Source organism: Corvus brachyrhynchos, unplaced genomic scaffold (genome assembly GCF_000691975.1).
Source record: "Corvus brachyrhynchos isolate BGI_N302 unplaced genomic scaffold, ASM69197v1 scaffold547, whole genome shotgun sequence".
Lineage (NCBI taxonomy): Eukaryota > Metazoa > Chordata > Aves > Passeriformes > Corvidae > Corvus > Corvus brachyrhynchos.
This window is the reverse complement of record NW_008239104.1, coordinates 786517-803466: the sequence shown is the minus strand read 5'-3', so window position 1 is coordinate 803466 and position 16950 is coordinate 786517. Positions and strand designations below refer to the sequence as shown.

The 16950-nt window shown below is 43.8% G+C and overlaps 1 protein-coding gene across 1 annotated transcript in view; it reads right to left on the bottom strand.

Annotated features, from left to right (window-relative positions):
- Positions 1-867: 867 nt before the first annotated feature.
- ABCA1 (ATP binding cassette subfamily A member 1) overlaps positions 868-16950 on the bottom strand; it is an 84776-nt gene continuing 68693 nt past the window's right edge. The window contains exons 30-51 of the mRNA XM_017739346.1: positions 16778-16902; positions 16314-16412; positions 14945-15134; positions 14695-14789; positions 14281-14313; positions 13626-13731; positions 12837-12911; positions 12264-12433; positions 11173-11350; positions 10516-10631; positions 10284-10428; positions 8837-8960; positions 8116-8245; positions 7857-7977; positions 7620-7682; positions 7057-7163; positions 6531-6672; positions 5280-5414; positions 4946-5049; positions 4727-4819; positions 4302-4545; positions 868-4098 (exon numbers count right to left, since the gene is read on the bottom strand). Coding sequence (XP_017594835.1) covers positions 3958-4098; positions 4302-4545; positions 4727-4819; positions 4946-5049; positions 5280-5414; positions 6531-6672; positions 7057-7163; positions 7620-7682; positions 7857-7977; positions 8116-8245; positions 8837-8960; positions 10284-10428; positions 10516-10631; positions 11173-11350; positions 12264-12433; positions 12837-12911; positions 13626-13731; positions 14281-14313; positions 14695-14789; positions 14945-15134; positions 16314-16412; positions 16778-16902 — 2736 coding nt within the window. The 3' untranslated portion in view covers positions 868-3957. The remainder of the gene's footprint in view (positions 4099-4301; positions 4546-4726; positions 4820-4945; positions 5050-5279; positions 5415-6530; positions 6673-7056; positions 7164-7619; positions 7683-7856; positions 7978-8115; positions 8246-8836; positions 8961-10283; positions 10429-10515; positions 10632-11172; positions 11351-12263; positions 12434-12836; positions 12912-13625; positions 13732-14280; positions 14314-14694; positions 14790-14944; positions 15135-16313; positions 16413-16777; positions 16903-16950) is intronic.

Here is a 16950-nt window from a genome sequence, read left to right as displayed (position 1 = left end):
GGCAGACACTGAGCTCTTCTCTCTGGCACCCAAGTAACAGAACCTGAGGGAATGGCATGAATTTGTGTCAGGGGAGGTTTAGGTTGGATATTACAAAAAGGATCTTCACCCAGAGGGTGGTTGGACACTGGAACAGGCTCCCCAGGGAAGGTGTCACAGCACCAGCCTGACAGAGTTCAAGAAGTGTTTGGACAATGCTCCCAGGCACGTGGTGTGACTGTTGGGAATGATGATGTGCAGGGCCAGGAATTGGACCTGATGATCCTTTAGGCTCCCTTCCAACTCAGCGTATTCTGTGATTCTGTGAAATTTTAATTGGCTTCTTATCTCAGGATGAATTTTCCTGATGAGTGTAACTTCAAGAATTGGTTGGATACTGGAACTTGGTTGATAGTGATATTATAAGGCAGTAGTAGACAACATTTTAGTATCAGTTTTTCCTTGAGCAATCACATCATTATTCTGCTTTCATTTGTAAACTGCTGTTCAAAATCAACTGAGTGTATAGGGTGTTTTTATCAAGGAGGAGCAATCAGCAACTTACATCTCTGTAATAAAAATTCAAAGGCAGGTACTTGAGTTGGGATTTAAACATCCAGAGAAGTTTGTTGCTTTGCAGTTGGATATGACAGTTAACCAATCACTTGCTAGAGACCTTTTTATTTACTAACTTCAGAAGTTTAACCTAGCACTTACCTTTTTAACTTGCACCTCCTCATTTACCTGAAAATAGTATATCTACTCCATACTAATTTTCAGAGCTACTGAAATCTTATGCAAAGTTCCCAACAAAATAAAACTAGTCAAAACAAATGTTTCTAGCAGCACTCCTCAAAATAAAAAATGCAAAAATTACACTTGTGAAGACCCATGGTGCTACAACAGCTTTATTTTTTACTTAATACAAGGCAATTAGAGTGCCTTTTAATACTTCACATAACAGATATTAGCAAATACAAATATATATACTTTTTTTTTTGCTTTTAATGAAAATGTCCATTTAAGGATTTAACTTAGAAATTTCAGTTGTGAAATCTTTCTAGATTTTTGCAAAGTTAACAGATATTCCAGTGCAAAAATAGATCCCATTACAGATAGCATAAAGTGCTTGGAACAAAGGACCAACTATAATTCAGGAGGGAAAGATAAGCACAAAGTGGTTGTTTAACCATGGGGAAAATATAACTCCTTACTGAAATACAAATGTACTACAAAGAGGGATGCAACATGTCAATAGTACTGAAATTTAAAATAAGTTAACACCTCAGTGCAGTTTCATTATCAAGAGTGGTTCATATAATGTGTGACTCTAGAGTGATTTTTCCCCAACACATACTTGAATGAGTAAAACTTAGTGGCTGTCTGAACAAATTCCATGACAAATCTTCATGCCAGTGTTGCATTATGTTGTCTGTTCAGTACAACCAATGCAGATCAGAGCTGTGTAGTAGTTTGGTTAATATCCACATTTACTGCAACATTTTGTCACAGATAGCAGGCCCTGTAAGCATGACAGTCATGGGGCAATAGAAGTCGAGAATCTTTTTGGTGGGCTAAGGAAAGCATATGACCATGTAACTGTTGTTTCCTGATACACAAGTAATTTAAATGAGCAGTTACCAAGAGCAAACCACAGCCCTTTCAGGACCAAACCTGAATCCTCCTAGAACTCGTTCTAGCTCTACATGCACTAGTTTGGTGCAGTGCAAAATTTTAGCCCTTCATTTCAGTTATTTAATGCTGATTTGTAATAGTGACTTTTAGTGGTGGGAAGCCTCCAGTACATGCTACTTGTTTCAGTGATACTGCAACATACTTGTGGCAGCCTATTCTGGAGTAGTCATGGCTGTAGGTCTGCTGTTTCTGCACCTGGAACTCTGGTGTACTCATCACCCTGTAACTCATCCCCATAGAGTGACGATGCCATAAAGGTAATAACAAAGCATGTTTTAAGTGAGGTATACCAATCCCCTTTACACTCCTTTTCTCAATCCCCTAAGCAATGAATTATACAGATAAAAAAAAAGTATGAAAAAGGCACTTCAGCAGAGCCTGTAGTAAGCTCTTACTTTACCTCAAGGCAGGACACAGAGGGACAAGGAACTTCTTTTAACTGTGTTTTAAAAATGTTGAGTTGGTCAGTGTTACCAAGTATACTTGGAAATATGTAATCAATCTTCTTCAGGCTCATGCCAGCCTTTTCAGTGTTTGCTGGGCTAGTAGGGTCATTCACAGAAGAAAATGGTCCATGATTGATTCATGGAGTAGCATCAAAACTAGTGCAGAACCTGTGTGAGTATTTAAGGCAGAGGCATGACATACAGGAACAGCTCAGGAACTGCACTTGTGTTCAAACCACATTACTGAACCAATTTCCAAATGCAAAAGCAACACAGAGGGGCCCTAAAAGCACACTGTCCCATGACTGTTGCACAATGTGAACAAGAATGGGTTGTTCTTACTATATAATTTCCCCTCTAGTATGAGTCTGGCTTCGTAAGACTTGAAAAATTGACTGATGAACTGTAGCACTATTATTTTGAACTCTTTTTTTTTCAGGGGGATTTTTACTGAAACAGTTGTTTGTCACATGTATAATAAGGGTGTTATTCTCCAATTAGGGATCACCTAATGACTGAAACTACACTGCACAACAGAAGCAGAAACTTACACATTAATGTTACACCGGTTTCCAGACAGGAAAATTTTAGGTGAACAACTTGGAGTTGTTTGCAGATAGCAGCTGATTGCTAGAATCTGGAACATGGTCAGATCATGAATGCAGCTATCCACCACATGGATAGAAAGAGAGCATAGTATTACAGGCATAATATAAAGAAATACCGTGGCTACAAAGATCAACTGAAAGCATTTTCAATCCCTAATTATGCTACCTACCTATTTAAAGTCATAAATAATACTGTTTAAAAAAAAAAAAAAATCTACATCTCGTTTCTAGTTTTATCTGGCAAAGCCAGGAACAGCAACATGCTTGTGCTAAGCAGTAATTCCAGATGATGGGTACCTTTCTGGTGCAAAGCAGGGGTTAAAGAGCAGATATTACAAATCTGAGTGACAGCTCATGATTTAGAATTTGCTCTTGGCATTAGCAGCTTGTACAACTACTGAGTTTGCTGCTGTGGTCCAAACCCTAGGTCTGCTTCTCACCCACCTCTTCCTACTAGACATTCATGCAGCTGCAACAGTACCTCAAAGGAGCAGGAAAGTACTTAACTGCACAAACACCTAGTCAGAATATGTTGTTGATTGTGATGCTGGTGGGACAATCATGCATTTGGAGGGTTCACAGTTCTGCGTATCACCACTTGCTGATTTATGGTTATGATGGCCTGTCTTGCCATCCCACCTGCACAGTACTGCTTTGTGGCCTCAGATCTGTCACCACCAACCTACACCAGTCTAGAGAAAACCAGCTGGTCAGGTAAGTTTTCACAACCTAGGGCTACAACACTGGTGGTGACTTTCTTGCCACTGACTGTTTTGGTGCATTCATTGCCAGCAATGGATATAGCACCAGCACATTCCCACTCCTGACATGAATGTTCTAAAGACTAAAACACGCATGTCTAAAATATCTGTAAATAACCACTGGCCATGATTCCTCAATGAATTATTTTAGCAACCCTAATACAAACATACTGTACAGAACAAGATACAGTATGGTTGAAAGCCCACAGCATCTCGTAGGTGCTTTACCACAGCTTCAGAGTTATACTGTAATGAGCTAAGTTCAAGTCTTTCACTTGAGAACAGTACAAGACGACTCCATGAGGCACTGCCCCTGTAAAGGAATTGTTTTCATTGCATTGAATTGCATTGCATTGAATGGTTACCAGTAGAGTGTCCAGTTGCTTTTTCTCTAGCTTCTTTGGGAGTATCCTATCCCATGGAAAAGGAAGTTTGCATTCTGCTCATCATTTCTTTGAAGAAACTGGCTCACACACAACTTTCTTTTACCTTCTCATCTTGCAGGAAGGAGTTAAGGATTGCAATGTCTACCACAGTCTGGTTTTTATGCAGTGACAGGTCCTTAGTATGGTCGTCGTCACTTTGGTCCTTAGCAAAATTTACAAAAACCTGCAAGAAAAAAGGCCATGTCACATACCACCATAGTATTTCATTAATTCATGGCATTTTAAGTACTGGGTATCCTGAAATAGTCCTGCGATTCAGTACTCTCCTTTTTATAAATGCCCTTTTAAGACAGGTCAATTAAATTGGTGGATTTACTCCTACATCTGCAAAAGGAGCTTTTGGCATCCAGGCTACTACAAACTTACTTGGTCAAGTGTGGTCTGAGAAACGGAGTAGTCTTCTATGTGGAGTCTCTTTTTGTTCTGGGAGAGAATACTGAATATTTTGGCCAGGGAGGATGGTGAAGAGGGAAGTTGGTACTGCAGCATATTCCGATGTTTTTCCTTCAGGACGCTTCCAGGGAAGGCATGCCCAAAGAACTCCTCAACAGGCTTCAGGTCTGGGTTTGCCCCTGCAATTCTCACCACTATGGTGTAACCGTCTCCAAACCTGCAAACAAAAATGTCAGCACAAGAGTTAAGTGCTTCTGAAATACAAGTGAGGCTAAAAATCAAGCAGCATTTCCCATAGTCAGAATAGCAATGGAAATGCGGCATGAGGAACTAAGCCTAACTACATCTCCATAAAAATGCAAGCAACTCTCTGGTGTAAGTGAAAAGGAAACACCTACCTGTTCTTTAGATGCTGGACACTGCCCAGGCACCTAAATCGCCCATTGACCATTATTGCCATTCGAGTGCACAGGGCTTCACATTCTTCCATGCTGCAGGTAGAAATAACTTCATTAGTACTGCAAACAGCATTGAAGGGCAGAGCAGAAAGGCTAAGCTTAGCATCCAGCCCTGGCAGATGTCAAAGCCATGTATGACACAAGTGGGCTGCTACTTACCTGTGAGATGTGAGCACCACCGATCTCCCCTCCTTGATTACACTCAGAGCACAGTTCCACAAGAAACGACGTGCTTTGGGATCCATCCCTGTTGTTGGCTCATCCTGCAAAATGTACACAAAAAACCGATGACACTGCTACATTCTACTGGCAAATACCTCATCTTTGAAATTACCTGTCCATTCTGATTATGGAAGCATTGAAAAGAAGCACGTTTGACTCATTTTCTAAAATGAGAAAATAATTTATGCTCCAGATTTTAAATTAGTCTTCATTTGAACTTGTTTTTCTGTTTTACAAGAAAAACATTGATGAGCAAAGGTTGCAGACTCACCAAGAACACCACAGGTGGCCCTCCAATGAGGGCAATGGCTGTGGAAAGCTTGCGTCTGTTCCCTCCACTGTAATTCCCAGCATATTTTTCTCCATATTTCACAAGGCCCAGTTTCCGAATTGCCCACTCGCCAACCTATGACAGACAGCACACCACCACCTTGAGTCAAGCATAGCAACGTCTACACGGAGAGATTTTTCTTACAAGCTTTGGCTTCAAAAGCAGCTTTCAGAAGGGCCATTCATCTGAGGATCTAATGTGGCATGGATATGGGTTGTGAAACACCCTGTGCACCTCTTGATCAGGATATACATAACCCTGTCCCCTGAGAAGGGAGGCCTGAAAAACCAAATGGCTGCTGCTTATCAGCCAGTGGGCATGAGCTCACCTTCAGCTGAGCCACATTACCCAACAGTCTAATGCTCTCAGCAGCACCAGCTTCTGCGAGCTTTCCTATTCCTGCGGGCTTAAAGCAGGGACATGGATACTACTGACACACAGCAATCACACTGTGGTGCATCTTAGCCCTTTGGATAGGTGGAATCTGGTTTGTTACTCAGTAGTATCCCTAATGGTGCCAACAGGCAGGCATTGTTGCCCTGCAGACTAAAATGTGTTATGGTGGGGAAGAGATTCAGCTACTACTTAAATCACACCCAGAAACAGGTCCCCTTTTTATATGGAGCTGGTGAGAACATCATGTGGAAGAACTTGGCAGCTATCTTAGAGGAGCTTGCAGGTTTCATCCATCATGTCTACCCTCACAGAAGGATACAAGCTCCTTGGACATACCCTAGATATCATCTACCTGCAGCACCCGGGTGTCATTCAGTAAAAACTGTTAATTCCAGGAAACAGAACTGAGAAGGGTGCTGCATGGTACTGGCAGCTGTCATCAATTGCCTAAAGACTATCATTTTAACCTCATGTTAACACTTGGCACCAGGTGAGGTTCTGGATAACCTACAGCCCTTAAATTCTTAAAGGAATAAAGTTGTTTAGTGGAGAAGAGCATTCACTATGAGAACATAGGACCTAAATTATCTGCCCTTCCATTTAGTACACTTTTCCAGGCAACACTGAAAAAACATGGCAGCTCTTGGGTTGCCCTGAAGGAAAGGAGGGCAGATTTCACCATACAGTATCTTCAACAGCCTCATATCATGGCATTACATGAGTTGCAGGGAGGGTGCATGCAAGCAAGAACTTTTGAGCTGGTCGCTGGGGTGGGTCCCATGGTATTTCATTTACCTTGCAGACTTCTTTCTCTGGAACACCTCTCAGGAGTGCAAAGAACTCCAGGTGCTCTCGCCCTGTCAGCAGTTCATTAACAGCATCAAACTGTGGGCAGTAGCCCATGTTCTGATGGACTTCTTGGATGTTGGACAAGATACTGTAAAAGAAAAAACCTTTGCTAGGATTTAATGAGCACATGCTGTTATTTTAGATGTTAAAACAGTGTGAAACTGTGTTTCTGGAATCACTGATCTAGCAAAAATACAGGATCCTAAGTCCATCTTGATCAAGTTCTTATCTCTCTCCCTTTTCCCCTTCTTTTTTTAAAAAAGGGACATTTAAATGTGGAAGAGCTGTTACTCAGAAATGACTAACAGACTAAATCAGCTTTCCTAAGCCACCAAATTACTTTACCAGAGTTGAACAAGGGCTGAAACAGATGCCAGAAGTGGTAACAAGAAAAGTGGAAGAGAGTTTTGATGTGGGAAAAAAGCTGTTAAAACTGGAGGAGAAAGCAGAGAAAAGATGCATTGTCTTTCACCTGTTTCCTTTGAGGAAAGCTTCTCCTCCTGTCACATCTGTATCTCCAGTTAGCATCTTAAAAGTGGATGACTTGCCAGCACCATTTACTCCCAGGAGTCCAAAGCACTGGGGATATAAATGAGCACAGTGTATTTGAGAACAGGATCCAGCTGCATCATTTTCAGCACTGACAAGACGGGAAGAAGCAAACTTGACCCTCAGGACATCTAGAGGGACTCAAGTCCATTTTCAGGGAAAAAAAAAATTCTGGGCTTTTATTTTAAGTATAAACCCTTAGGCTGGGAAGATGAAAGAACTGTGGTGTTGCCTTGGTATACTGTCACCACAGTTTATGTGTGCCAAACCTTGCATGCTGGAGTTTGGTCTCTAGGCCCAGACACTTGAGTTAAATATCTTCTTCAAAGAAAGACATACACAGAATCAGAAACTGCTTCAGCTTCTAATTTCCTCTGGTGTAATTTGAACATTCATCTGGTTTTGATCTTACTCTACCCTGTGCTGTCTTGTGGCTCTTAAATACTGCAGTAATAGCAAAACAATGCATTAGACAAATACGCTTACCTCTCCAGGGGGGATTCCAACACAGATCCTATCAACTGCTGGTTTTCTCTTCATTCTGTAAATCTGAAACCGTAAGAAAAAAGAATGAGAAGGACTATGTCAAAGAATTCTAATTAGAGCCGTACATATTCAATGCTCCCAACTCAATCCAGTTTTGACCCCACTGAATTCCTCTGATAAGGCACAGTGAACTGCATAGTTTTGTGTTAAGAAGTACAAATGCAGAAGTTCTGTCACCTTGGTTAGCTCCTTGATTTCCAAAATGTCACTCTGTCCTCCTCCACTAATTATCCTCTGCCTCTCTCTGGTTACATCCTCATCTTCATCATTCACAGGAGGCAGCTTGGCATAGACAGGCCTGAAAAAAGCAACATGATAAAAGCCTTAGCAGAAGATGACAGGGCCTTCACAGGTAATATTCTCCCCATTTCATAGGTGACATGTGACACCAATGAAAACTTCACCTGCCTGTAGCAGTGCAGAGAGGACAACCTACCTGGGTTTGATGAAGAACCTGTACTGGATGAGCACTGTGATGAGAAAAAAGACAACGCCCTCTACTGCCATGGCAAAGAGATTCCTTCCCACCAGGTCCCATGACAGAGGGGACACAAAACGATCCTCTCCTGCCAAAATGAGATTAAAGGCACAATCACTTTTCCAGAGCAAGGGCAGCAGGCTAACATTTCTTCCAGCAAAGCTCACCAAGTTGGGCACTGGGACAACTGGTGATCAGCCAGTTGCAGGAGGGAAGGGTTAGACCACACAAGGGGCCAGCTGTAACTGCAGGCACATTTCTTACTGTAGCAAAGCTGGGACTCAGGCCCAGAGACATCAGTCTGCCAAAGAGCTAGTCCACCTTTCCAAAAGGTTAGTGAAGCACAGAAAGACTATGACTCAGACCTGGCATCTGCACGCCAGAAAAAAAAATATCCCTCTCCCCAGACCCCCAGCCACTCCTTACACTAGGCCTAATGATCACCACACAATTGCCTTTATGCATATTTATTATTGCTCTTAACACTCTTTGGATCTATCTACCAGTTTCTCTTAATAACTTAAAGTGGAAGGCTATGAAGACTTGCCATGTTTGATCAGATCTGTGCTGCAAATTGTGCACTTTCAGTTCCTGAAAGGTTAGAGGAGCTCATCTGGAGCAGACTAGAGATTTCTCTGTTCCTCAGGCCATTGTCTCTGTGATACACAATTTCACTTACCAAATCTCTCCAGAGCATCAGCCATAGCCTGGTTTTTCACCATGTCAATGAGTCCCCGCCCCAGGCAGAAGTGGGGGAAGATGAGGAAGACAGACTTCAGGATGTCATTGATGTCCTTCAGCTTCTGTTAAGAAAAAATCAAGTGCCCGTGAGCCAGCTGAGCTGAAAGCAGCCACCACTGCCCAAGGGTGATCCATGTTGTCATTGACCTCACCGTCCCTTCCCCAACACTTCAACCCCACAAAAATTCAAGGATTAGAAATGTTCCCCCAAAAGCCAGGGCCCTGGCTCCTCTGGATAGTCAGTGTTGTTGTGCTGCTCACGATGCTATTAACACAAGCAAACCGCAACAGAAGTTTTTTTCCAAATGCTCACAGTCTAAAAGGCAGTGTCTGCAAACAATGAAATGCAAAAAGGCTACAGGCTGAGGACACAGGGAAGTTGAGCTTGCTCAGTCTGATTATGTCAGTGGCTGTAGGGAGCTCCTCCCTATCCCATATTGGAAGCTCTAATACTTTTGCTTTGTCTTCCAGTTGGCTTAGCCCATGGATTAAACTGACAGAAGCCTGAGTTCCTGTTCTGCCAGGTACTCATCTTTGAGCATGTACTCATTTTTACTGAACTAGAACTGGCTTTGTAACAAAAGGAACCATCACCAAGGACTGTGTCCTTATGCCCACAGGAATAGGTACAATCAACAAGTAACTCCCATGGTGTCTCCTGAGCCTCCTCCCGCAAGGAACACTTCACACCAGTGTGGGTCAAACAGTGCTTGCTAAGACATCTTGTGTTGTATACAAGCATGAGAGGAATTTGTACCTTTCCTAGGAAGCATCTGGTGTTGAAAAACTGAAGTGTGTAAGCTCCCCAACATAGCTAGAGAGGTATCTACAACAGGAGGCAAATTTGAGGGGAACTAAATGGTTGGGTGATTAAATGGCCTTAGTAGATGGAAAATGCCCTTCATTAAGAACATACAAGAAATTCCATTTGAACATTAGAAAATTATTTTTTTTGTTGGTTTTTTTTTGACCCTAAGAATGACTGAGAAGTGGAAAAGGTTTTCTAGAGAGACTGTGGAGTCTCCTACTGGAAATGTTAAAATCTGATGGGCCTGAGGAACCTGCTTGTAGCGCTTTGACATTGGTGCCCCACTACCAAAAACCAGGCCATGCAAACCCAATACACTGCTGTAGCTGATCCTGCTCAGAGGTTGGACTAGACAATCTCAGGAGGTCCTTTCCCCACCTTAACTACTCTGTAAGCATTTCTAAAGGGGCCTTTAACCCATTTCCACCAGAACCTGTGTTTAAACTGCTGCTGAAGCTAATGGGTACAGGCCAGGACATAGCTTTTCTGGAGAGCTGGCTGCTAAAGGCAACATGGAACCAACATGAAACTACATTGTAGCAGCACAAGACAGGGAGGAGCCTCTGGAAAAACATACATTGTTGGTGAAGAGCTCCAGGACAAAGGTGGCCACACTCCCATTGATGCCAATGAAAAGGTTCACACTGGTCAGCACAACATAGGCCGTGCTGGGGATTTTGAACACGAAGGAGGCTGGATACATGAGAGGGGTGATGGACCACCTGGCAAGAAAAAAGGCGGCAACATCAGGTGAGAACCTTCCAAGTCTAAGAGCCTTCCCAGTCATCCTCTGATGAGAAATCCCTTACCCATAGAGAAACAGAAGGAGAGCCAGCACAGGCAAGTTGGAGGAGGATACATAGGACTTCTGTTGGAAGCAGATGAAGATGATGACAACTAGTGTAGCTGGAACAATGTAGTTGCACTGGAAGGTGAAAAACATGACTTCAGATTTCTTTCCAGATGACATAAAAAAAAGGAAGGATGTTTTTCTGCTCTAATCCAATAGCTTTCAAAACTCTTCAGTGTTCCCAAAGCTGTTTTCAATGGGAGACTCTTAAAAGTGCCATATGCGTGAACCATAATACAGTACACATGAATGTACATTTCTTGGTCCCTCTGGAAGTAGTCAGTAGACTCTCAAAGGATCTGGACACCACAGGTTGAAAAAATCTTCTTTGGACAGAGCAGAACAAAGGGCTACACAAACAAACATTTCTGGGCAAGTATTTCAGAGTGACATAATAAATGCTAATGATTGAGCTTATGGTTATCCTCCCATCCTCTGTTGTATTCCTTGACCCACTGAGATGAACCACTGCCCATGACAGTAAACAAAAAAGTCAACGTCACAGTTATTATTCACTGAAATAATGTGGTGCCCACTGGCCCAAACTGCACTTTGCACTTCAAGACACCCTAGAAAAACAGAATGGAGGAAAGTTTAGCCCAGGCTAAGTCCTTACCATATCCCATACAAAATTGGCCAGCCAGTAGATCACAGGCTTCACACCACTGATGAACTGCAAGTGTTTAGCCTTGCTGACACGTTCCTGAATAAGGAAAACCACAAAGCTGGCAGGAACAAAGGACATGGCAAAGATCACACAGATGGAGACGAGGACATCTACAGAGGTGGTCATCCTGGACAAAAAAAGGGAAGAAAGCAAATTGTTTGCCTGCTGGTGCTGGCCTCTTTGAGATGAAATGAGGTAGCTCATGAGGGTAGGGGCAGAAACTGGTTCATCTTTTGTTCTTATTTTTCACTTATACTCAGAATCCTGAGTAAAGGATTGCCATGAAAGACTCTCTTTAACTGCACCGTTCTTCTCCAGCCACATAGCAAAGGAAACATACACAGTCTGCTGGCATCTCAAGAACAGCATCACAACCTAGAGACTGGTTAATAACTTCAGCATAATAGACTGCTTTCTGCTTTCCTTATCACCACCACTTTGTTTCCCACATTTCCTGGGGTTTTTGGGGGTTTGTCTTTTTTTGGAGTTGTTTCAAAGTTCAGAGGTTTCTGCCCATCATATGCCACTGTTTTATGGACTGAAGGTTGTATATGCACACAGATTATGAGTCCTGACTCTGACTGTAGTGGGAGTGGACTAGTCAATGCCTCAGTGAAGTAAACCCTGTGCATTACTGTGTCCCCCAGCTTGAGAGAGTGGGAAAAACTGAACAGCACCTATTAGTGGTTCCTAGTCATATGGTGGGGGGAAAGGAATGACCATATTCAGAGCAAAACACCTTTCTGAAGAATTTCCTAAAGTGGCAGAAGGTCTGATTCCTAGAAAGGTCTGGTTCCTAGAAACTGCAGCTTCCAGGGACTCGAAGACAGAGAAAGTTAGTACAGAAGTGCTGCTGAACAGCAAGTTTTCAGCAGCACAGGTTGCCACCTGCCCAGGCTAGAGAAAATAAGGCCTGCACGTTAGCGCCTAAATGGCAGAGGCCACCGACTGTCCACCAGTGAGGCCAAAACCTCCCATATAACCTGTTTCCTGTCATCAGCAATGAGCCCAAACCCATCCATATTCATGTCACAACTTACAGGGCTACTTCAGAGAGCTGCTGCTTGGTGAGGTTGAGTGGGTGATTGAAGGCAGTGATCCCATAAGCACTGGGGTTTTCACCCTGCTGGAGGCTGGCCCGAAGGATGGCATTGTTGATCACATTCACGAAGGATGCAATGGCATGCCAGCCCTTGTTGTTAAACCACACCTACAAGACACCGCATCAGCATCAGAAAGGCACCAGGTACATCAGCTACCCAAAAGCTTCCTAAGCCCTGCAGAACACCCCTTCCTCTATTGAGGGCACATAATTTCTTTCCACATCCTTCCAGCTAACTCGCTGAGGGGCAGAACACACAGTTTAATCAATAAGCACAAGAGGCTGCTGGAAGCTACCACTGATCCAGCACTGAACTCCTTTTGGCACTTAGGCCCAGACTCCACAGGAGAAACAGATTTTGAGAAAACCCACAGAAAACTACAAGCTACATTTACTTCACTAGTAAATTCAGAGAATTCTGGTCTACACAGTTTTCCAAGACAAACTGCTGTGACTCCCAGTCACCAGAGCTTCAAATAGCAGGCACAGAAGTAAGGATTTCTTAATTTACCTTCACGTTATTCTTTGTATCCAGGCCCTTCATGAAACTTGATAAGCTGTTGAGAAATCGATCTCCAGAACTCCCCTGCAAACAGCAAGGAGACAGTTAACTTCCCCTCTAAGAATACCTTAATTCATGCCCTGGGGTCTAGCAGAGACTACACAATGTTTTTCACAGCTCTGACATTTTTCTTCCAATTCAACAGCCTCTACCCACCAAAGTGGAGGTGGTAGGAAGGCTGAATAACTGCATCCTCCCTCCACCTTTTCCTTTCTGTAGTCTCACCAGTAAGAGAGGTCAGTCTTACACCTACTTTTTTCTCAGCAAAATGTATTAACCAAAGTTGCACGCAATCTTCAGAGATATTGCGGCCCACAGGCTGGCAGTCTCAGACGAAAACAGTGGCAAAAATTCTCTTCTGAGCCAAGGCAGACTCAGTACAGGAAGGTTCAACTGAGGTTTTGAAGATGGCAGTAACCACTTGTTAATTCCCCAAGATAACCCACCCTGTCCTGGAACAAAACATTCAGATGTCTGCAATCCCCACCAGCTTGCAACTAGTGCTGGGCAGAATCCACACCAGCAACATGGCCTGGGTAAGCTTCAGCTGAGCATGTCTTCAAGCCTTCTGCTACTCCCAGACAGCAGCCTGGGAGATCCCAGCTCAGACGTAGTGGGGAGAAGTCACTGGACACAGCTAACACACACATGGTCTTCATTTTATGGCTTCCATTTCATCTCCCAAGTAACAAGACTCAGTATTAATGCGTCCTGGGCTTATGGGGGACAACTGCTCACCTGTGCCAGCTCCAAGATTTTCTTCACCTGCTTAATGGCATCAGTGACTTCATGGCTTGGAGGAAGCACGAGGGAACTGCTGGCTCCCAAGGAAAAGCCACCATACCTGAAAGTTCAGATAGAAAGTGATGCTAACACATGACTATTCACTCATCTCCAGAAAATGCCACTCCTCATCCCTGTCCATATGTCTCCTCTTCCTGCATACACCCAAGGCTACTGTCTCCACTCTTACATGAAGGGATGACTTTTATTTTCCTACATGGTTGCTTAGCCATGAAGTCTTCTACTCTTTGTTTCTGGAGTTAAGTATCACAATTCCTCAGCATGCTGTCCATTTAATAAAGGCAGCTATTCTCTGCTGAAGACAAAGCAGGACATCTCCCTGCTGCCCTTGCTTGGAAGAACAGCACCTCCCAGGATAGAGTACCAGCACACTGGTCATGCAAATCTTCAAGACTGCTCTCTGCATAAAGCAGACATGCTGTCCAATGCTCTAGGGTCATCCCAGTTTATCCTTAAACATCTTCCACACAACATCTGGCAGTTAAGAGTCATATAACACAAACTGCAAAGCAGGGTAGATGTGTCCTGCTTAATACTGTGCTCAAGGTTTAGTGGACACATACAAGCTAAAGAAAAGGCAGTAACTCACCTGAACTCATTCACCCAGACTTTATTCTTTAAGCTGCAGAGAGAAAGAAGAATTGATGGGTAATACATGGAACCAGAGGAGAGACAGAACTAACAAAGCTGCAGGCACATGGCCAGGGAAAAGACTGCAATGGCCTCTCACATCTGATACTGGTCCCACCATTCCTCTTCAGTGTAATCCCTAGGGTTGGTGCCCAGACTTTCCCCATAATCTGCCTGTGAGGGTCAGGACACAGCATCACTAACAAAGCAGAAGCATCACTTGAGATGAGGATCAGGGCTATCTGAGGACCTGAGTGGATTTGGCACACTACTGAAGAGTTTGGGCTGCTCAGGCTTATTCCCCTGATCTGTGCATCCCCCACAGAGCAAGCAGCATTTGGTGGAGAGAGAAGAGAGAGTGTTCAACAGCTACCTTTTCCCAATGATCTGTGCGTAGGTCTTCACTAGGTAGTCTGATATATTGCGGCCTGTCAGATTCTGGAGGATGTCAGCTGTGTCTTGCTCACGCTGGTGTCACCAGTGAAAACACAGATACATGCTCATCAGAAAACACAGATGCTGAGTGAAATAAATCTTGTGCAATGCTGCATGCAAGAATCACACCTAGCCACTCTGCTCCTCATGAGCATTCCTCACTGCAGTCCCACTGAGCTCCCTCCTACCTGTGGGGGTGGCAGCCCGCCTGCACCAGGGGGGCACACAGGCAGCATCTTCTTGATCTTCTCACTGCTGCACTCGCAAGATGGGGAAGGGTTCTCCATGCTCCAGTTGCCTTTCAAGAAGGTGTCCAGGACTGACTCTGGGACTGAAGCAGTGGTCCATTCCTTCTGCCCCACAGTACAAGGAGTGTCTCTGTGTTTGAAAAGAGGCAAGACAAAAGTAGTTTTTAAGACAAATATGATGGTCTTTGCTTACAAGGCATTTAAAGATCAAACTCCACAGTCCCCTGAAGAAGAAGTGTGCTGCTCAAAGGAGCTTGACCTCACCGAAACAAACAGCTCAGAACAACAGATCAGACTCTGCAGCTTTTAACAGACCCCACTTCCAAAGAAACTGAGGCTGGCCAACACTGAGCAGTGCCAGACACTCCCCTCTTTGCATTGTAGTTAAATGCTTTGTTACAGCCAGTCCCAGCGGGCACGGTGTCCAGAGTTCAGGGAGCATCTGGAGAATGGTCTTAGTCACATGGTTTTGTTTCAAGTAGTCCTGCGAGGAGCAGATAGATGGACTCTGTGATTCTCATGGGTCTCTTCCAACTTGAGATATTCTATGATTCTAAGAACACAGCAGACAGTCTTCTTGGATAACTCCTTGGCTAATATTTCTGCCTTTGGGGCACCAAAACACTGCTCTTCCCCAAGGCAGCAGTGGGCAGCTTTTTCCCCATGGCCCATTGGTGGAATAACTTGGCTTTCATGCCTGTTCTGAAAGATGCAGATTACTTTCCACAATGGCCAGTGTATCAGACACCTTGCCTCCCTCCCCATCATCCTGTGAACATGAGCTGCAGTTCTTCTGGACACACCATCCTGGACTCTTGGAGTGTATACCTCTTCTGCACTCACAGACTAGATCTTCAGTGACTTGCCCAAGGCCATGCACCAAGCCAGGTGGCAGAGCTAGGAAACAACACAAATGCTGTCTGGCTCTCCACTCCTTCTGCTGGTGTTTGTGGGGTGCTAACTTAGGTTTCTAATGCAGCTGGAAACAAAGAATTATGGAGTGGGAATAGCTACAGTCAACAACATACAGCAACATCAATAGGTCCTTTACCATGTTCAGGACCAAACAATAATTTGAGTCATTTGCTCTCTCCTTTCCATCCCCATCAGCAAGGATGTGCACTCAAACCTCACTCCCTCACCAGACTGAGGACTGGCAACGTTTAAAAAGGGTCTGAGCAGAAAAACTGAACGTAATTACATCTCTTTTAGCTTAATCCTTCTCTGGCCATGCATTACTATCATTTCCTAAAGCCAGCTAGAACTACCAGGAATCCACTTCCTGTTCCCAGACCAGAGTTCTACTTACGGGATGGAATGTCCCTGCATACAGCGTGTCCCAAACCCAGGCTTATCAAGAAGGGCGTCCAACAGCTTGTGAGTGCCTGCATCTTCTGGAGCATCGTTGCTATGGGAACAGCAGAAAAACACTATCAGTGTGATAACAAGCACACAGAAAAAGCAGCAACAGAGTAAGGCCAAGTGCACAGTGAAAGGATATGGGGGGGATTTTCCCTTGAAGAATGCTTGGCCTAAGAGCACACACACATTCCTGATCTTTGTACATGGAATTAGGAGAGTCATAGTACCATTCAGAAATGGATATGGCCTTGCCTGTACTTAGAGCTGGCATTTAAAGGTCAAAGAAGAAAACACCTGGACTCTCTTCTAAAACATGCTTCTAAGATAAGCACAAAACTCAAACCAACCTGTTAAGGAACTCAGTAACTCAAGTTTGCAAGAAGGAGAAATTATAGGCCACATAAAACATACCTAACGAAAGTGTACTGCTCATCATACATCCAGGGTTGTAATTCCAGGCTGGGATACTTCCCAAAAGGAGGAACAATCAGGCTGAACATGAGAGCAATACACACAAAGACAGCTGGAAGCACAATCTGAAATTGCAAGAAAAGAGCAAGTCCTTTTTAAAGCAAGTGTTTCCA